Source organism: Melanostigma gelatinosum (genome assembly GCF_949748355.1).
Source record: "Melanostigma gelatinosum genome assembly, chromosome: 18".
In the NCBI taxonomy this organism is placed as follows: Eukaryota; Metazoa; Chordata; class Actinopteri; order Perciformes; family Zoarcidae; genus Melanostigma; species Melanostigma gelatinosum.
Window position 1 is genome coordinate 10453334 of NC_136651.1, and position 22202 is coordinate 10475535.

General features: G+C 41.6%; 2 protein-coding genes across 3 annotated transcripts; one reads left to right on the forward strand and one right to left on the reverse strand.

The window, feature by feature from the left end:
• Window positions 1-4822: 4822 nt before the first annotated feature.
• ggt1b (gamma-glutamyltransferase 1b) lies at window positions 4823-11978 on the forward strand (the record flags this gene model as incomplete). The annotated part of the gene is made up of 12 exons (XM_079289097.1): window positions 4823-4989; window positions 5097-5227; window positions 5342-5431; window positions 5656-5848; window positions 5949-6109; window positions 6453-6602; window positions 8528-8664; window positions 9970-10157; window positions 10258-10385; window positions 10794-10906; window positions 11024-11137; window positions 11832-11978. The coding sequence occupies 12 exons, from the start codon at window positions 4823-4825 to the stop codon at window positions 11976-11978; spliced, it is 1719 nt and encodes a 572-aa protein (XP_079145223.1).
• Window positions 11979-14726: 2748 nt separating this feature from the next.
• On the reverse strand, window positions 14727-21362 carry ggt5b (gamma-glutamyltransferase 5b). Of its 2 annotated transcripts, XR_013772780.1 has the most exons (13): window positions 21099-21362; window positions 19577-19704; window positions 19398-19493; window positions 19044-19239; window positions 18068-18228; window positions 17775-17921; window positions 17487-17617; window positions 16292-16479; window positions 16089-16180; window positions 15886-15995; window positions 15691-15801; window positions 15259-15473; window positions 14727-14976 (listed from the first exon to the last, which is right to left on the reverse strand). XR_013772780.1 is itself a non-coding variant. In XM_079288800.1 (12 exons), exons 1-12 carry the CDS (start codon window positions 21269-21271, stop codon window positions 15327-15329), a joined length of 1680 nt encoding a protein of 559 aa, XP_079144926.1. In that variant the 5' UTR covers window positions 21272-21362; the 3' UTR covers window positions 14727-15326. The 2 variants fall into 2 exon arrangements, 1 of the variants encoding a protein (XP_079144926.1); XM_079288800.1 differs by having other exon boundaries at window positions 14727-15473.
• Between the last annotated feature and the right edge of the window lie 840 nt (window positions 21363-22202).

The window sequence follows — 22202 nt, forward strand, 5'->3', positions numbered from 1 at the left end:
TGACATCAGGGCTAGGTGAGCCAATTTACAGAGTGAGACTTGCATCGCTGTTTAATTCAACCTCTAAACTGCATTCACTGTGATTGACACAGACGCGTCTTGTGAATGGGGTGAATCTGTGTCTCTCTGGTCAGTGAGTAGAGATGAGTTAGGGCCCGAGCTTTCACTGTCAGCCCCGTCTGATATAACAGCATGAGCGCTTACACCACCAAACAACCCCCAGTGGGGTTGAGTGCAATAAGTCGTACCACCTCCCAGCCCAAAGGCAAAGCCATGGAAACAGTAGTGATGCATCCCAATCATGCTGGTACTAAAGTCTAATGGCTCTCACAGGCTCTGTCTGGATTGCATGATTTCACCGAACACCTCCTTCTCAGGGTCGATGGTCTCCTGGATTGTCAAGGTTCATATTTTTTTTGTTGACACTGGATTTGAGCCGGTAGCAGATTCTCCTTTTACCAGAGTCTCAGGAAAAAAAACAGCATTCTCCACAAAACAAGGTTTGTACCAATTTACTGTGTTTCTTTTTGGGTTGTATGGAGTCCTCATGGGCAGGAGTATGATCCTTCCCAGTGAGCGACCGAGCTGGCAGGCATGAAAAGACACACGTGGCTTTTCAAAAAAGAGGGTTTTATTATACCTAAACTATGTACTGTACACAAAGGGGAACATGGCCGAGCAGACCATTTTCTTTAAACAAAGGGGCAACACAAAGACAAAAACTAAACTCAACTAAAAAACAAACAGGAACATTTTAGTATAAATATTTAAGCAATAAACCAAAACCAACAAACTAATGTGCTCTAGCATGATGTCTGAAACAAAAGCAATGTCATCGTTTATCTGTTTGCTGATTTATGTGCATAAGGTCAAAAGGGCAGCCAACTCAATGAAGAGAAAATGAACTATTAAGTGTGAACTATAAAAGAAAATGAGCTGCGTGGCACCAGGTGAGGCCATCACATTCCTCCACTTTAAAGTAGTCATGTGAACACAAACCATGATCTTTTCCAAACTACAGCATTGTCAGATCAGAAAACTGAATTATTTCTTAAAAGTTTTTGGAAGACGCTTACGAATGGTGCCGTCCTGCTGAAAGGCCATCTCTTAAAACGTCACACTAGAGGACATTTGAGAGAAGTTCAAAGCAACTCTCTGCGAGCTGTCACTGTTTACTGTAAACTTGACCTTTTATCTCGTGTCTCCAGACGTATGCAGCAAACTCCGGGATGTTTTGGTGCAGGAGGTGACGGAGTTGACAGCCAGAAGGACGCTCCACGGAGCAGATGTACAGTATGTTGGAAAGGAATGTTTCACGATATTCAGTATCATCTCAGAAGCTGCTCATTCTGCTTCTCGCTGCATGAGGTACACCAGTGTCACTCTGTGGTTTATGTGCCGACAGCCATTTTACATTCAAGGTGAATCCTGTGAGAATACCATGACGTTGTCTTTTACTCTTCATGGTGGCGGCGTCCTCCAGCAGCCGGTGTCAAAACAAAAGTGGGACTCGTACATCTCCGTGGAGGTGTTTCGTGGCTCGGCTTACATGCATCCAGCATGAGAATTGATTTACAGCCTGTTGATTTTCGTAGCGCAGCACAGATGTGTGTGATATGATCAGGCTCTGACAAGCATTCTTTAAATATACCCGACAAAATTGAGGAAGAAGAAGAAGAAGAAAGGGGCAAACTTGGCAGCGCATGTCATGAAAGCTGGTAAATGCAAACAGAAGAATGAAAAAAGAAACATTGAATGTGTTTTGTTTTGCGTTCACTGAATAAAAGGAGGAAATCAGGAAAATGGAGCAGTGCAGCTGCTTAGCGGATATGGTCCACTTCACGGAACTAAACGTTCACTGAAAGTTCTAAATAGGCCTACAATAAGCATATTCATTGTACTATATTCTCTGTTAAAACATGTTTATAATGATAGTATTAGATCGAAACCTTTTAATAAAGGCTAACTGTAAAGCTGCGTTGGCCTGCTCATCGTCTAAAGTCTCAGTGTTGTGAAATCAAAGATGGTCGTTGTAAAAAAAAAACGAGCCATCGACCTGTCATTTCAGTAAAACAGTATTCCAGGATGGTTCACCGTGTTTTGTCAGCTTGCATGTGCCCAGATAAGTGCGGCGTTTTCCTGCATAGCATGCCTGTCTATAAGTTTCTGTTTGAAATGGAGCCATGGAACCAACTTTGGATATTTAGTGCAGTTGACGGGCTACAGCTGTGAAAACACAAACAATAAGTGTTGCTGTTATCACAGCTGTAACTAAAAGCCCAACTCACGGACCAAATGAGTGAAAAGTAGACTGCATTCATGGAGACTCCCTGGATGTTGCTGGAAGAATTTTTGTATTGAAAGATAAAACAGCTCGATAACACACATTTGATGAAAGATTTTTGCTTCAGTAGAATAACTTAATAACTTAATCATAGCTATTAGATTGGGAATCAAATTCAAGGCCGGCTGTCAGGGCTTTTTCTCAAATGACATACAGTGCATGCACCTCCTTGAGTGCCTTCAGGCCATCTGAAGCTGAAACTAATTCGATTATCTGCCAATTTTCTCTGTGAACCATTTTATGGTGCAGTCTAGGAGTTCCATCACAATCTTGGAGGGTCAATTCAAAGGGGGCTTTTATCGGTGGGGGTAGGTGTTCTGGGATAACCTGGGTGTCAGAGTTGAGTCATCTTTCCTGTCCCTGTTGGCCTCCACCTATTGGCCTGGCATGCTTATTTAACTGACCCTTCTCCTCCAGCTCTGCACCCCTTCACACTGTTCCCCTGCAGTTTGTTCTTAGTGTTCTTTCCTCCCCTCATGGCAGATGTGATCTTCTCCCTCGCAGCCCTGAAAGCCTTCATTTTCCCGGTGAGGAGGCACTTTATTTAAAACTTCAATATCAAAGGTTTTGTGAGCCGTTGCGTCAGAGCGGGGAAACGGATCCCTGCTGTCATTTTGTGAAAGTGTTGAGTCATATGTCATCTATTCGAGATGAACCACCAGCAAACCACTGTTAATCTTTGCCGCAGATAAATAACTACTCTTCCAGCAAATCGTTGTGTCCTCTCAGGTTCAGGCTCGTGCAATTGCGTCGCGGGTATTTTGCAAAGTTATGTGAAAATTGAGTACAGATGACTAATTATTTGAGCGATAACTTGAGTGTCGTCTCAAGTTGTTACGTCTGTGTCCATCCCCTTCTCCCCTTCCTAACACAAGATAGGTGTTTTATGGTGGGGTGGGTTAAAGGTTAATGACTTTGACAGTTACACATTGAGAAGCACAGTTAGTCTATTACCCATCAACTGCTGCAGACTGTGGCAAACGCTCGCAGGGAACAGCCTGAGAGAAAAACCAGGTAAGACAGAAAATCGTTTTACATGGTTTCGCTCTATAATCCAGGTGGTACAATGTTGAATCCAGATCCAAGGCTCGGCTTTACATTGTTCCATAATGCAGTTGTTTGACCTCACAACGTTTCTTTTAAGCTTTTAATTGCTAACGTTGTTCTTTGACACGTCAAGGTAGGAGACAATTTAGTATGAATGATTTGTGTACAGGTTTCAACAAAAATGATTGTGCTGTGCGACCGAACCAATTCAATGTTGCGTAATCTGGTTTCATTTCTTTTGTTCGTTTGGAGCGAATGGGGGTGTTTTTAAGCTGAATTACTCTCTCTTTATTGGCTGCTGAAAGTAGAGCCAGGAGGACACAAAGCCTCACCGTCAGATCGCCTCAGATATACGAAACTGTTTGATTCGGACGACTTTACTTAAGCACAACAATTAGGATGTTTATTGGCTGGCGGCACCAAATCCCTCTGTTCGCTACATTCTGTGTACATTTCAACATAGGTGTTTGACAGTAGTACTTCACTGCGTAAATTCTGTTTCATCTAATCCACTATTCAATTCAATCAATCAATTTCTATTTACATTTTCTTGGGGAATACTACTATAACACACCGAATCTATGTTAAACTGTCAGCAGCCGCGTTGTATTGTGGGTAATGTAGGCGCCAGATTATGACAAGGAAAAGGTTAAACTCTTAATCGTGACGCCGGCAGTGTTGTAGGAGTTCAAGGCTTAATTAGTGGGGTACCTTTTTAGTGCTTTTTGACTAAAGTGAGTCCTTCTGAAAACCAAAATAAATGAGCTACATTTTCAAAAGGTGGTGGCATTCAGGCTCAATAGGTCCAGCGCCACCATTACTTCACTTGTCATTCTCTTTCGCAATCGTAAAGGCGAGCAGCACCCGTGACAGCGCGTGAGCTAATTAGTCCAACACTAACTTCTGCCTCACTTACTCTGTTAACTGTCGTAGTTACTTGGTTACTTATATTTTGAGTTGGCACATGCTGCAACAGAACACAGATGCATCTCTCGGTTAATGAGCTAATCTTAAACTTCAGTCCTGCTAAGAATCAGAATTTTAAAAAGTGTTTATGCCAGACAGTAATGAAAACACTGTTTTATTCCCATAAGAAATATGCTGTAGGTTGTGTGTATTGTTGTTGTATCAAGTTACCTCCTCTAAAGAGTTATTGACATGTATTATGTTTTTATGTTATTGATATTTCAATATGTGGGTTTACATTTTCTTGTGAGTTATATTGCTCCAAATGTCTGGATATGTATTGATACTGCTGACAATGCAGTATCTATACACATCTATGTGCAATTTCTGTTTGCTTGTTTCTCATTTTGCAAAGTGCAGCTCTTTGCAACTGCTGTTCCATACATTTAAAATGTACACAAATGTAAATGTTTTTTTCTCTTGACAGGCATTAAATAAAGCATTGATTGTTCCGGCGCTATAAATATGGCAAAGAAGATAATAATTGCGTCACTGACGCTGCTGCTGTTGGCAGCAGCCGCCACATTCGTGGGTGTCTTCTTTGGTGTCGGGAGAAGGAAGCAGCCGAGCGAGCAGGTGTACTTGAAGGCAGCTGTGGCGGCAGATGCTGGGCCGTGTTCGGAGGTCGGCAGGTGAGAGCTTACAGACTGAAACATCCATAAAGATAGAAGCATGAACATAACAACAAAACTAACCGTACACCCCTTCTCTCCCTGTGTTTTCATACATTTTACTGAAGAGACATTCTGATGAAAGGGGGGTCTGCAGTAGATGCCTCTGTAGCTGCATTACTGTGTGTTGGACTTATGAATCCTCACAGTATGGGCATCGGAGGAGGACATTTCTTCACCATTTACAACGCCAAAACTGGTACTTTCACTGACATTGCAACCACAAAATCCTCTGTTTACTTTCTAATGTCGCAACAAGTGCACACGACTTCATGGTTATGTGGATATTTCCTGGTTTGTGACCTGTACACAGGGGTGGTTGAGACCATTGATGCCAGGGAGATGGCACCACGCAATGCAACAGAGAACATGTTTGGGAACAGCACAGATCTATCCCGGAGAGGTAATGTTTAACCAGCGCTATCAGACATGGAAATGAGCTGATGGAAGCTGCAGTTAACACTGTTATGAAAGAGGATGACCTCGTGATAGTGACAGATAAACGAGAGTGTAGTCTTTGAGAGCTTTGACAGACTCTTAAACTCAGGAATAAGAAGCAGTGTGGGTGTATGTATGTTGTGAGGCAATAATCTAAGTCTTTGTTTCCTTTGCTTCTGTGGTTGGTAGGAGGGTTGTCTATTGCTGTACCGGGAGAGATTCGAGGTTATGAGATGGCACACAGACGACACGGCAAACTGCCTTGGAAAGACTTGTTCCAGCCAAGCATTGATCTTGCTGAAAAAGGTTTTCCTGTGGGCAGGGCACTTGCCTCAGCTTTGTCCAGCCAGAAGAAAACCATCATCAAAGACGAAGCCCTGTGGTGAGAGGCATCGACCCGAAGCAATTTAAGATCAGTGTGTGATTATTTCAGATTATAGGAATGTTTCATTCCCACTTTAAGAGCATTTCCTCTATTTCAGTGAAGTGTTTTGTGGGAAAGATGGCGACGTCCTGAAAGAAAATGACACCATCATATTTACCAAGCTTGGAGAAAGTTATAAGAAAATAGCAGAAGAGGGTCCTAATGCTTTCTACCAGGGACAACTGGCTCAGAACCTTGTGACAGACATTCAGGCAGCAGGTAGGTTTTTGTTTTTATTGTATTTACTGTCTAAAATCATATCGTTTCTTTCAGCTTATTTTATTTGTTGGATGAAAATTCAAAGTTTCCACAATTATAGTAAAAAAAAGTTGCGTCTTGCTCTCAAATTGAGTCATAGTTTTACTTTATTTTACAATCCAAACACACAAGGACATTATCATTACCATCATTGCCACTGCTGGTGTTTGCTAAAAAAACACTTCAGGCGTATATTAAAACATACTAACATGCATCTCTCCGTGCACAGCTAATTTTGAGGAGGATTTATTTTTTCCAGTTCTGTCCAAGTGTGCATTCACAGTGTGTGTCAATCCGTGTTTAGGCGGTATCATCACAATGGAGGATCTGAAGGATTATGTGCCCGTCTTGGATGAGAAGCCTTTAAGGGTGAATGTGGGGGAGTACACCATGGCTGTTCCCAGTGCCCCCGCTAGCGGCCCTGTGCTCTCGCTGATATTAAACATCTTGAATGGTAAGCCTTGATACTTTGTCCAAAAACGTCCCGAGTGGGAGTGCTTTCATGTGAGCTGCCTTCCCTTTGCCAGTCACTCTCTCAGACTCCACTGTGAGCAGCATGTTGATCTATACTTAAATCCACTCTAAAAGCTTTGTTGACTTACTTACCGAACAGAATCTTGATCTACTTTGTAAAACCTAGACCCACATTTGTAATGTAGAACTGTTTTACAAAGTAGCAACATGCACTACTATATAATAAATCCTACATCGTACGCCATGTATGACTGCAACACTTTTAGGACCGAAAAAAACCCAGATCCAAATGACACAAGACTTCTTCTTAAGAACCAAAGGCAGAGCATGTGTGACGTTTTGCCGTACAATCGCGTTGAAATAAGAAGGAACAATTTTCAACGCCTTTAAATGAAAAGATTGATACGATCAACTTAAAATGTCTTCACGCCAAGTAAGCTACTGCTAACAGCCGGCTGACTTAGCTCAGCATGAAGACTAGAGTAAAGGGGAAACAGCCAGGCTGGTTGCGGTTCTATCTTCACCAGCTGCGACAGCAACGCTGTCAATGTTTTAACCTTGTCAGTCTGTGTGTGAGTGTTTATATTTCTGTCTGTGGACAGATTTTGTTATTGTGGAAGCGCCACAACCGTCCAAGAAACAGTCACGACCCTTAACAGGTGTGTAGTTGAGATCAAAACGAGTGTGAAGATGGGTATAGTCACAGCAATGGTGCCAGGAATAGGAGGTTAAGAAGTGCGGAAGGGATGATTGGCCCCCTCAGCTGACGGCCCTGGCCCAATTTGTCGTTGCAGCTGTTGTGATCCCATCTCAAGATGGTCTCAAGTTTTTTTTAAAGCACCTAAACCTCCTAAATTAACATGTTGGATCTTGTGGCCAAGAAAAATCCAGCAAATCGCTTGTGAATTGTCACTTTTACACTTGAATAAGCGTATTTCCCAAATTGAAATGAAATGTTAACATAGATGTGACAGGTCAGACAGCCTCATGGATGAATTACTCTTGGAAGAAGACGCTGGCAAAAGGCCTCTTTTGTTTTTTTACATATTAGGACTTGAACTGTTGATGCTGCAACAGATGCTGCCTCCAAAGTACATCAAGCAATAAGCCACTGAAACAATTTAGAGGATGCAGTTAAAACACCCGAGGGAACGACTCTGTAGCCCTGACAGGAGGGCTTTTGTTTGATTGAAGTAATTAAGATCCAAAGATAATTGCAGTCTGTGTCTTCACATCTCAGAGGCTCAGAGTCTGACCAGTGAAGTTCATCAATATGTTGCTCATCAAATTATTGCGACCTATATCTGTGTACATCATAATCTGCCTGATTCAACTTTCTCCTATGTTGGCTGATCATTGCAGAACATGTTTGTGCTGTCTCTGTGCTGCTTTTCAATACAGTGACAGTGTCTGCCTTTGAGGATTGGATGAGAAACTTCCTTCCAAAAGTAATTAATCTCTCTGAACCTTTCCTTTCCTCTGACTGGCCACCCACTCACTGCGGCCCCCTGTCTCCCACGCTAACACTAATCTCACCAATTTACCTCTAATTGGACACAGTCGAGCGGTCGAGGCTCCGTGCACACATTTCAGTGACTGCCCACAACTTTCGTTCTGCTGATTTACCGTGACTCCTGCTTCTGTCTGACGACTGAAACCCATCAAACCAAAACTCTCCGGTTCCCTCAGCCTCTCCTCCCGTTTCCCCCAGTGGCTGTCAGCTCAGGCTAATACCCATGGTCTGGTCACAGCAGCTTTTAGACGAAGTAAAAACACAGGAACAGGCCGGGTCAAGTCCATTTCAGCTGTCTCCCTTCCAACCTCAACAGCCATCCCAATGAAGACAGATGAGTGAAGAAGCCGTAGTTTAAATCAAGTTACTGATGATTGTTACATTTTCTACAGGGTACAACTTCACCTCGGATAGTATGGCAACCACAGAGAAAAAGATCCTGACCTACCATCGCATCGTGGAGGCTTTTCGTTTTGCTTATGCAAAGAGGACCTTACTTGGAGATCCGGAGTTTCTCAACATCACAGATGTAAGGTCCCTGGTTCTGCTTGAGTGTAGTGCAGCGTACTACCACAAGTCAGGCATCCTCGAATACACACATAATACACATCGTTAAATTCAATATTTTATCACGTGCAAGCAAAGCGTTTTGGTTAAAGATTAATACAGCAACAAGCTGAGAAGTGTTTTCTGTGGTCAGAAGTTATCCAGTGATGTCATGATGTCCTGGAGTGAACTTGCACTGAGCAGGAATTATAATGATATATATATATATAGGAAAATAAATGAAGTGCTAATTTAACGGATACATTCAGTGTCAACATTTTACAACATGGCAAATTTGTTTTGAACAATGTTTCTTTGTGATACATGTAATCCAGCATTATGTTGTTCAGATTTGTCGTTTATAACATAAACACAATTTCTCAAATTCATATTCACCTGCTGTTTAGACTGCAGTGTGAAGAGTAATTTATTCTAATCGTAAAATGACTGACTCTGAAGGGTAAGTGTACCTAAAATAAAACACAAAGCAAAGTTTCACAAGCGATTCATCTTTGGAGAAATCGTTGAATCGCTGTTACTTCATCCCATAGACGTGAGTGTCTTGAGACATATTTAAAAGCTGTTATGGGAAAATATGTCATCGTATTCCGCTTTAGGATTGAAGAATGTAAGTCTTTTAAAGTGCAGGCACAAAACCTATTTGAGTAGATGATTCTATCAGTTTTGCATCCAGGTTGTTTTGTTATCTGTTATCTTGTTATCTGTTCTCCTGTGCATTGTTTCTGTCTTCAAAGACAGCGACACACAGAGGTCTAGATTACGGTACTTCCTGATCAGCATCAGCTGAAGAGCATGACCCTCTGTATATGTGATGTGTGATGGTAAAACAGGCTTATTCAGAATCTGTATTTCTTGTATCTGAACTCTTTGATTGGGTCACAGTGACCCAATCAAAGGAAGCAGTATAAAGGTCCATGTATCTGACTATGTTGTCAGAGCACCTCTAACAGATGACGGCGATGTGTCTGTGAGACTGTGCTCTCTTTGCTTGCAAGACATGCATCTGACTGTGTTATTCAGAGCACCTCCTGCAGATGACGTGATGTGTCTGTGGGACAGTGTTCTCTTTGCTTGCAAGCAAATAAATTGACTATTACAACCTTGATCATTCATCCAGACTCTGTTTCATTTGACATTGATTTGATAACACTTTGACACTCTTATCCCGACTTTTCATAGAAATATTCCACAACAAAGCCTCCACTCTGCCTGTCTTGGATTGATAGGAACAAGATATATGAATTATTTCCGTGTTTCTCTTCCAAAGCTCATCCAAAATATGACTTCAAATTCCTATGCCGATGGCCTCCGTGAAAAGATCACAGATGACTCCACACATCACATGAACTATTACGAGCCTGAGTTTTACCTGCCTGAAAACCACGGGACCTCACACCTCTCTGTAGTAGCAGAAGATGGAAGCGCTGTGGCTGCCACCAGCACCATCAACCACTTGTATGTCCGACTACTTCACCAATATCTTTGAACTAACTTAGTTAATTGATCTCGGGCCTGTAACTCCCCCGATGTCTTAACTGTTATTGTTTTCCTGCAGTTTCGGCTCTAAAGTCATGTCAAGATCAACAGGGATACTTCTCAACAATGAGATGGACGACTTCAGCTCTCCGCTCATCACAAACGGCTTCGGAGTGCCTCCTTCACCCAACAACTTCATCAGGCCAGGTGAGATGATGACACACACACACACACACACACACACACACACACACACACACACACACACACACACACACACACACACACACACACACACATAAACCAGTTAAATTGAATAGATTGTCTGTTCAGCAGTGGGTTACTTCAAAGGTTGACCTCTGACACTACGTTATTTTGGCTTTTGAACAATGATTTCTTTGTGCATTTATTCTGAAAAACATAGAGTGGATAAAGTTTTTCACTACCTTCATTGTTTTAAATTAAAACATTGAATCAAAGTCGATTTAATGTGGATTCTTTACATCAAAATATAACAGACCTCTATGAAGTTATTAATAATACATTGCAAAGGTCATACACTTGGTTCATTTGACTACTTTGTTAACTTACATTACCTTTAAATTATGTTAAAAGGAAAAAGGCCAATGTCTTCTATGTGTCCAACCATCATCTTTGACAAAAACAACAAAGTTAAGATGGTGGTCGGAGGCTCAGGAGGAACAAAAATCACCACCTCAGTCGCTCAGGTAAGACACAAGCCACCTCACATGTAGCATTGAAACTAATGAAGTGTACGATGATAACTAGGTATTTACTCCTCTGCTGTGAAGTTATCATTGGCGGACATGTTTGCTGTTTTGTAGGTGATTCTGAATGCACTGTTCTTCGACTACAACCTGAATAAAGCTGTGTCAGATCCAAGGCTCCACAACCAGCTGAGTCCCAACGCCACTGTAGCAGAGCCGGACTTTGACAAAGTGAGTGTCACAATCCACAAAACAATACTGATGTATGTGACTAATGGCAGGGTAGGGGAGTGTGGTGTGTAGGGAGACAGCGATACAGTACCTCAGTCGTGACCGGCACCCCCGGACACTGTTATTTATATTGACCTTCAGGGATGTGGAGAACAAGGAGACAAATGTTTCAGCACTGGTATGGTAAAAGGCTAGTCTGTGGTCAGAAATGAATAGAAGAATAGAAGCTGGAGAACTTACCTTCTGATTTGGTTGTTTCACTGAGATGTAAAGTTCAATTTAATGTGATTTTAACATCCCATTGATGTGGTGGGCGACTGTGCAGAGCAGGGCCGTCCTTCAATTAGAGGGGTGGCCCCAAAATTTCTCTCGTAGCTGTGTCTACGGTGTATGAATGTAATAGAATCTGAATTGTAATGTCTGTAATGTAATGTGTGGCGGGCAGCGCATCACAAGTTCAGTGTTTTTCACATTTTCTGCTGATAAAGTTGTTTTCACAGACGTAACTCAACATGAATTATCAAGAAGGGCGACATTCCACTTTTATCAAACCGGTTAACACACGAACAGGAAGACCCTGAGGAACTGTGGAAACAGCGTTGTTGAACCCTGCTGTGTGATAAACAGATCGTACGTGCACCTATTCAGTTCTCCTTGGTTTGCATGGAGCCTTCATATATGCTCCTGTTTGCAGAGCGTCCTGGACGGTTTGGCATTAAAGAACCACGAGACCGAGTTCCTGAAATCAACAGCAGCTGTGGTGCAGGCGGTGGTTCGCTATGAAGACGGACTCCACGCTAAGTCAGATCCTCGCAAGTGGGCGTACGCCGCAGGGTACTGAGGTCATAAACACACCGCTGACTGTGCAGAGAGACTTTATCCATGTGAACCTTGACCCCAGAGGTAGGAGCTGAGAGATCAAAGACTGAATAACGAACTAGGAACGTCATTCGGTCTCTCATTCAGTTAGACTAACGTTCATGTGCTGCATAACAACGCAACTCTGATAACAGATTGACTTTCTGCTCGTTTATGACCAAAGAAAAGTGCCTCAGTCTGAAATTAATTCTGAATATTGACGCTCATGTCTCATGCATTTCTTTGTCACTTCATCATTTCATCTAATTAAGAAATGCACAAGCCATTAGGTGTCATTTTAAAGGATAGCTTTACCATCAGTGTTTTGTTCACACTGTCGGTCATAAATATGTACAATTTCTAACTCTTGATGAAGCACTTTTGTAAATCATTAGCAGCGTAAAGCCGTTTCCCGTAGTTATTGTCCATTAAAGATGTGATGTCAGCAATTACAGAAATCTGAACTGTTAATTCAGAATATATCCACAGAAAAAATCAACGCAAAGTAACAGACCTCAAATGAGTTTTTAGTCATTTAAAAACTTTAACTAATTTCACCAGAACTATTCATATGGGATGATGGCAAACACAGGGAGAGCAGGCATGAGCTGCTGTTCAATCAAGGACTATCACACCTCAGGGCTGATAAACAGTCCTAATTGATGACTAAAGTAATTTCCCACAACCCAGAGTGCAACGGCCTGTAATGACCCCATAATAACATTGCAGCTGTTGCTGCTCACTGTCACTGCTGGGATTCAGGGCTCTTCTTTTCTCAGCTGGAATGTAAATGTTGTTACGTAATTACTCACGTGCATAACAGTGTAAAATGATTCTGCCTTTATCGACTTTTTGGTACAAATGACTGGTTCATGTGATGAAGACCGTTGTAATATTAAGTGGTGAAACAACACATGTATTTATTTAAAAACAAATGAAGGATAATCTCAGTGTGAATAGATCATTTATTTTGTCATTTTAATGTTTTGTTTTTATCAAATTGATGAAGCAGATATTGTCGATGTTTTATTTTTCTAGATTTTCACTTGAAATGCAGATACTGTAATTATTAATTATTAAAACACTGTATAAAAGTCTCTTGGTTCTTGGTTCTCAGGCTTTAAGCTCATTCATTTGACTTGGCAGACGTGGGGTCCTCACAAAGCTACAGAGCACCAACAGCAAGCGAATGGTTTACAGCCATGCTATTAGCTCTGTGAGTATGTAGGCACTCTGTGCTATATGCTAATGTCAGCAGATAAAATGCTCACGGAGAAGATGTTAACATGCTCAACAGGTACTGTGTTCTTTGTTTGGTTTAGCATGATAACTTTTGCCATATTGGCACGAAACACAAAGCAGCTGATTTGGTCATAAACTAAAGTATTGGACAAAGTGAGGCTCAATAAAAACTTTGGGATCACCAAAGTCAGTGGGATTCATCCTCTGGGACTATGAATGTCGTGCAAAGTTTTTGGGCGATCCATCCCGATATTTAATTCTGGACCAAAGTAGTGGAGCGACCAACATTGTCGTCCCCAGCGCCATACGGCTATGCTAACATGAAATTCCTTTTCCTTTTTGTTGTGTTTCTTACGGAGCCATGACTCGATCAAAGCATCTGTTCAGGCAGCGCACTGGAGTCAATTAAAGCATTAAACATGAAAGAACATTTTCTGCACAGTGTAAAATGATGCTTTAAACGGCTGTGAATCATACAAAGAGGGTCGTATCACGAAGCTATCAAGTCACAACTTCTCCAGATTAACTCATTTGTCATACAACAAAGACAGCGGTGCCTCCCACAGGCTACAATTTGCATCTTCTCATGACTCACATCTACGGCCTCAAAGGAAAACGGAGCAGAATCCACTTCAGAAATCATTAGTAATTCATAAGTCTCTCTCCTGAAATGTCTCTCATTACTGCGTCCCTTGTCTCAGAGCAAAAGTGCTGCTTTGGAACGAGGCAAACAGGAAACCATGAGGCAGATTATTGCTGATCTACAATGACAATAAAAGATGAGTGTTTAATAAATAGCTGTAGTTTGCGGTGAAAAGCATATTGAAAGTTTTTGGGTTGAACGAAGTACGAGCTCAAACACGGTTCCGGGTTTGTGGTTGAAAAGTACGTCAGACACACGGTAACTTGTCTTTTTTTGGATTTTATCTTTTATTGTGACAACATGGATATTCACAGTTAATAGTTGTAGAAATGTGTAATTATTTCACAAAGCATTTGACCTAAAAAATCAGGAGAAAATACAAAATAACATGTTGGTGGTGTTAAAATACGCGTATGTTTTTTTTAGATCATTTTGTTAATTATTAATCTTTTTATGCAATTCTACAGCATTTGTTTAATCTTCAAACAAACATCACAACATGCTCAGGGACATGAATAGAGTCGTTTCACATACAGTAGAATATGTAAGGTCACGGTAAAGTCAGGACGTCACTTTAAAAAGGGTTTCATGGCTCATTTACAATAAACAGTTCTTTCACAGAAGTACAATGAAACAGTCATTGACATTAGACGTGGTGTGATACAGCGGTTGGTTTTTGTTTCGTCGGACCACAGTAGATTTTGGCCTTTCTGGCTCGCTGCTGCAAATGTACACGAGTGTGCAATCCTGCAGCAAATAAAAGCAGATCTCAGCAGTAAGAGTAGCAGCCCCATGGTGTGCTTCCTGTGAGTTAGACGACAGCAGTTAAGTGGAATGTCATGAGGATGTGTGTGTGTGTGTGTGTGTGTGTGTGTGTGTGTGTGTGTGTGTGTGTGTGTGTGTGTGTGTGTGTGTGTGTGTGTGTGTGTGTGTGTGTGTGTGATGTCTGGCTGGATTGAAAATGCCTGTTACTAACAGACCGACTTTATGCTGCATCTATGACTTAAAGTACTTGCCGTAGTTGTGCATGCACACAGTTGACTTGTCCAAAAAGGGATCTTTACTGATATCTCTGATGCACTCAGCAGTGGAAACCCTGGACATTAAAAAACAATCAAGATATCGCAAAGACATTGCATTAATCAGCAACATTTGGATGGAAACTTTGAGTTTACCTCCAAACAAAGTGGTTGAGAGAACTTCCAAAAACTTCCAAAATCTCTGCATTTTCTACGGTGAATACAATGTTGTTTAAACAACACGCTCATATAAAAATAAAACCAAGTTATTATAAACCGGTATCATCTTTTAAGGTTGGTAGTTTCTTGACTGATTGTGTGGCTCACCAGAATAAAAGCCTGAGCACCACATTTCTCACATTTTGTTGTTGGCACATTCAATGTTCTTAAGGCTTTAGGGCAGGTTTCGTCCTCATGGTCTGTGTGGTCAGTATCCAGCTGACATCCCGTTCTTCCTGCTGTCCGACACGGCCACGATGCATCCATTCTCCTTTTCCACAGCATTGACTACATTGAAGAAGTATGGCCAGGTCCCTGGCTTGTGTCCAAGAGCCCCGAGGCCGTCTATCACAGACTGAGGGCACACAAAACACACCCGCACACAAATTAATACCATGTATTTAGCTTTCAGAATTGATTACCGGTAAAATGATTCAGACTTATTATGATATGGTAATCTCCGTCAGAATCCTTTGACATAAATAGAAATGTTATTCATCAGATAGACGGTCACAGTCTGGTGAATTTGAATGCCATTAGTGGACAGCGGGATGAGAACACGAGTGTCTCACCTTGTTAAAACCAGGCTCAAAATTCACATTGCTGCTAGAATCCACAAACATTATCGGTGCAGCAATGGCGTCTTTCAGACTCATCCCGAGCCACAGGCGATTTATTATAGACTGCAAGAATAAAGGAGAATCATGTAAGCAAACAAAATGAGGAAGCAGAGAAACAAGTATGCAAACAGAGTTCAATGGAGTTACCAAGGCCACTGCTGAGGTAATCATGCTTCCTCCTGATCCACCAATCACAAGGAGTCCTCCAGACTTTGTCTCCAGTATTACTGGAATCATTGAGGAAGGAGGCTGCTCACCTGTGATAACAATTAAACTCCATGTTAGAATGACGTTTGTCTTTAATTCAGTTATCTCACGATCAAAGTCCGTGTTGATGTCCGTGACTGTACCTGCCCTCACAGTGTCGGCTCTCCCACAGAAGTCACTCAGCTCATTGTTGAGGATGATGCCTGTCCGTGGAGAGTAAATGCCTCCTCCGAATCTACAAAAGAAAAACATAGCAGACGGAGCGGTTAATTATTATATCATAGTAGACTTGATATCATTTTAGGGAGATACAGAAATATTCAACTTAAAGAGGCTTCCTGCTCACAACTGGTTTATGGTGCTGGTTGCAGAGACGGCCAGTCCATCTTGGTCCAGGACGGACACGTGTGTCGTCCCCACGTGGTCACGGGAGGGCTTGACATTGTAGTAGGAGGAGTTGTCATGGGTGCGGTTGGAAAAGATCATGTCCCTGATGCGATTAATGAAGGAGGGATCAATCAAATGATCTGCACTCTGAAAGAAGAACATCATATTAGGACTGAAAAAAGGATATAATAACACTCTGTATACTGCTGGGGTTTCTTTCTTTCTCTTATGGGGTTTGTTTTGTTTCTAAACTTTTTGAAGATTGTTGATTTTTTTGCCCATTTTGCCTTAATTGGACATCTTAGATAAAAACAAGAAGCATGGGGGGAGGGAGAGCGGTGTTTAACAGCTGGAATTAAACCAAAGACGCAGTTATATGGAACACATCCGAAACGAACATTTTCTTGCCGAGAGTAATAATGAGAAGACTTGCACCTTATTAAGTGCATGGGTATCAATTTTTTTTCCATCTAACCCTCAAGAAAGCGTACCTACGAAAATGGCAAACTTTTACTTTCACCACTTGGGCACCGGACATTGTTTTTTGTTGTTGATTAAATAGGCAGTCGTTGATTTCTTTAGTAGTGTTAGTGTTTGTGTCGACCTACAGGGACCGCATCTGGCACAACACATCTCTTCTCTTCATATGAGGGTTTTTGTACATGGTGGCAGACAAATAAATGTAATGAACTAAACTATTTACACTCCCAGCTGACATGAAAAAACACTTATTTGGAGTTGTGTACCTGGCAAATGTAAATCCAATATTCACTCTCCTTTCAGCTCTGTGTTTTGTTCTCCATCAACTCCAGAGGGAAATATCTGCTCTTTAGCAGCTAAATGTTCCACCAGCTATGGTATTTGTCTGTCTACCATTTGGTGCCCGGCAGGTGGTGTACAGCGGGTTTATCAGAGCTTTAGAAATAGTTGATTAGAATAGTAATAAAACTGAAGTCGCAGGACGTCAAACCAAAACAATGAGGTGCAAGACGCTAAAACGCTGCTTAGAGAGGACGGGAACTGCCGAATCAGGAGATAATTCAACTCATCTTAATGTCACTTTTTTAATCCTTAATACGATTAGTGCAGCTAATGAGATATGATCATGGCCTTTTGAGAATAATGAAGAAGAAAAAAATATCTCAAATCCCAACCTTTTTGTCATTAAAGACAGGATCACTAATGCTCCTCTTTTGTCCATTCGTAAATTTAGCTGCCTCGATATATCGATGGTATGTCTGGATCTTCTGGTCACCAACCAGCGAGTTTGGAGACAAGGGGAAGCCTGCGGAAAAAGGAGAACAACCCGACTTTAAAATGAATACGCGCTAAAATCTTTTCATAATTCGGACGATAGAACAAAGACGCTACAATTCAATTTCAACTGCTGCAGTTGGTCAGTTTAAGGCATCACAAGACAGTCTTTTAACAGTTCATGAAACCTTTCATCAGCCTGAGAATGAAGGCAAGCAGGGGGCCCCCGGCAGGTGGTGGAGGGACGTGCAGCTTTGTGTCTCCCACAGCAACTGTCCATGCGTCCTGCACACGCACATGGAAGGACTTCAGATCCTCCATTTCCAAAGTCCCACCTAAGAAGAAGGAAGAATATAAAACCAACTTGTTTATCTTAAATCCTCTTTACCTCTCTACTTCTTCTTCTTCTACATACAGGCATGTGCTCTTTATTCATGCGTACAACCCCAACTTGCCCGACTTATTGTGAAATTGCACCAACCTGCAGCTTTTATGTCTCGGATTAAGTCCTGTCCTATCTTGCCCGTGTAGAAGGCATCTGCCCCTTGCTCTGCAATTGCTTCCATTGTTTCTGCAAGTTTGGGAAACTTCAGAATGTCTCCTGTGCTCAGAACAGTTTTGTTTTTGTTGCACAAAACGTCACTGTGAAAAGTATTGACATAAAAGACCACGTTAGACCTTATTATAACACGGGAAGTATAAAGAGAATACACTGAGAGATACTCATGTTGCACATCATCATTTGGCCAATTTGTGAGCTCTCTGGGCTACTTTGCTTCCAAAGAGCGACATTTACTGCAATCCTTAATATATCACATACATCTTTTGTGCATAATCATACTTATTAATTCATATTCTCAAATGTTCTCCAGGAGTTTATTTCTGCACGCACATGTTTACAGAGGCAGAGAGGAAGCAAACACACTCTCAGGCTTTTCACAACACACTTAACTTCCGGTAACTTGTTTTTAAATCTCGCTTTTTGCTGAAGCAACATTTCACATAAACATTTATGAAAGAAGGTGGACACTGATTTCATCTCTGGGTCACTAAATCCTGCCTCTGAAATATTATGCTCGGAGCAATAGTGTTCAGCCTTCTGCTTTTTGAATGTAACAATCGCTTTCACTCATCCGAAAAGAGATCAAATGAGGTCGCAACTGGGTGAAACTATTATGTAATGTCAAAGAGCCCAAACGAGTCAATTGTTAACCCAGGGTTACGTAAAACTATGAAATATGTTAAACTAGGGATTCATAGGAAAGCCCTTTGCTCCAGGATTTCGGCAGTGACACACAGGTGAGTAAAGGCTCCAGTGCTATAGTTCATCAGTGCCCTCAAACAGTTATTATCAGTGTCGCTCCACAGTAGATACTCTACAAGTAACATGTTTGTTGACATTTTTGGAGACGTTTAAAAGCTCTCCGGCACTGTAAAGAGATAATGCGATGGCGTACCAGACAGATGACTTCTCCACGTAATTTTTCACAATATGGAACTCCAGAAGCTTTCCCAGAAACGGCGGCAGATTGATGCCCTCCCTGGCCAGTTTAATTGTCGGCTCAAACAGCTTGGCCCAAGGCAGCTTCCCATACTCTTTGTGAACTGCCTCGTAGCCCCGCAGCTCTCCGGGAACGCCGATCCATTGGCTGCCTACAATGTACAGGTGGGAAACAGTGCAAACCTTTTATTGAACATGTATTCTTGTAAATATTATGTAAGAGGGTAAAGTGTTCCCCCTAACTTCTACTGGACTGAAAGCAAAAAGAGCTTGAAAATGAGCCTTCAGAAAACAAGCATAGGTATGGTACCTGTGATCAGTATGGATCTGGTGTGACAGTCATCTAACAGGTTACTTTTAAAAGACTTTGGGACAGTCTCTCTGAAGTTGTAGACTTTAACATTGCCTGAGAAGAGATGAGCAATTAGAATGATCGGCCAACTCCATCCTTATCATTTGGTGTCACGCAAATGAACAAGAAGACCCCACCTTTTTTATTTCTTATGGTAAATATCGATCCTCCTCCAATCCCCATGCTCTGAGGATTGACCACGGATGTGCACAGAAGAGCTGCAATGGCGCCATCTACTGCCGACCCCCCTTGCTGGAGCATGCTCCTGGAAAACATCTTCCCAGTCATTTTCACTTGATTTTTGGGAAATGTGTGAACACACGGTCAGTCGCCCACTCCCTGACTACTCATTGCATATTTGCCCACCCACAGACACATGTGTGCACATTTTTGGATAGCTGCACGCATCACCTGGCGGCGTAGTGTTTCAGGGTTTCAAAGTGTCAGAGTGCTGCCAAGAGGCAAGTTTAAACTATGTGCTGATGCTAGTTTTTAGGCAACATACCAACTTACCAACTCAATTTTGGTTTTTTTTTAACTTGACTCTCTAATAAAACTGTCTCCTTAAAAATAACAATTAATTTGTTTTAATAAGGCTCATCCAACTTATTTATCCTACAAAACAGCGTATTAAGTCTGGACCGGCTCTGAAAGCTCTGTTTTGGGTCTTTTCACAGAGAGGTTGCCGTGGGCTCAGATGTGTTCAGTGAGCGACAAGAAAAGGCAGTGACCGGAATGTTTTGGCTCTGGAAGGGTCAAGCCGACTTTGTAGTTTGGGTTCAACTAAGGAAAAGGCATCAGGAGGAGTAATAAGAGACTCAAATCTAATTTGAAGAGTTTAATGTCATGATTCTCATGTGAACAGTGTAGACTGACACTGGTTATGTCTTTAAACAGAAGATGTCATAAACTAATACTTTTTTGGAAAACTCTCTACAGGTCTATACCAATGTGGTGATTTATGTGTGTGTTTTTAAGCCTCCATACTTTAGATGGTATTTACAGTAGCTTAGGGTGATGAGTGAATTTGGAAAAGTGAAGTTTAGAGGCACTCTCTTTGTACTGCAACTGCGGCACAGAATTCATGCACATTCAAGCGATTAAAAAACAAACACCTACGCTTTATTTTTCATGATGACAGATTGGTGGAGTCCATGTATGCTCACCACTGAACAAATGACTGCAAAGTGATAAGTCTATTCCCCTCACTTTTAAAAGATTAAAATCAGTTCGTGGGGTAGTTTCCTATTGCAGTCACATCCAATAGGATAGCTTGGAAATGAATCAACAAGAGGCGATGGAAGTCAGGGCCTGTCTGTACACATTCTTGCAGGCATTATCTCCATTCTTCAAGCCTATCAAATCTCTTAAACTGCTTATCCATCTGCTCAGTTCAGCTTTTCATCTCACCCACATGAGCGGGGAGGTGTCCTGATAGCATACAGAGTTCTGAATAACTCAAATAATTTCTGTAAATTAAGAAACATGTGATGGGAATACTGCATATCTATAAGAACACACAACTTAATCAACATCTGAATTACCCCCAAAAAGAAAAAAAAAACCTTTTCACACTTTAATGCCAAGGTTTTAGATACGATGTGTTAAGCCAAACTCAGGTCAAATGACTCACTTTTACTTTTTTAGAAATGGACTCACCTGCCAACCTCGGAGCAACGGAGCGAGTCTGCAGACACAGCCGCGTGCGTAAAGCTGCCGCTGGGACACTCTCTGTCCTCTATTGAGACGATGCATAGTAAGACCAGAGCAACCGCACTGATTAAACCAGCAAAGATGAAGCAGCACACCAGCCAGGGCTTGTATTTCGTCATTGAAGAAACTTTGTGTTGAAGGGGAAACTGTTGCTGCAGCCGCTCAGCGCGCACAGACGCTCTCTCTGAACACGGTCTAATCGCGAGCGTGCGTTTTAGCCCTCTCCTCCACCAACTGGCTACTGTGCGGAGGTGAAAGTGAAAAGCAGAGGGAGGGGGTCACTCGAATGATTAAAGTGTTTCTTCAACATCCCACGCTCATTTCCCCAAACCCTGCTGGAATAACATGACGTCCGGGTATTGCCAGTTATCCGTGCTTTAATTCAGTAATCTTTGCGTAACATTTGAAAGAAAAATAAATCTGTTTTTTCAGTTCCAGACAACTTCTGCCCTCCGTCATGCCTTTTCCCTGCAGTTACATGTTTCTCACTAACCCACAGTATCAGGAAACACAGCAAGTTGAACATACTTCCATTTTGGTCATTTGAAGTTCAGTGTGGCTTCAATATTTACCACAAACAATATTCCTTGCAAGACATTTAAATTAGATTTTAATTGAAATCATCAGACCTCACTGCTTCTTATCAGCTAGACATTGGGGCATACATTGTATGTTGGTTTATAGTTTTACATTTTTCAGAGCCTAACAACGCATTAGCCTAAAAACATGTGAATCAAGCAACATGTTGTTTCTCCGTTTGGTATTGTGATGTCAATGACTTTGTCAAAAGTAAATGCTCGTATAAAGTTGCATGTACATTTCAACTGAGTAAATTCTGAATGTAGGAATGACAAGTTTTAATTTCATTCTATTGTAGTTATTTTGACTCCAGTCATTGCGGTTAATCACATCACGGGTAAAAATGAACACGTTGGAGTAAAGCAGTTTCTTAAATATTTCATTTTATTAATCACAGAATCATGAACAATATTGTTCGCAAATATGTTCTGAATCATTTCAGTGAGTAGACAACGTTTTGTGATGAAGCAA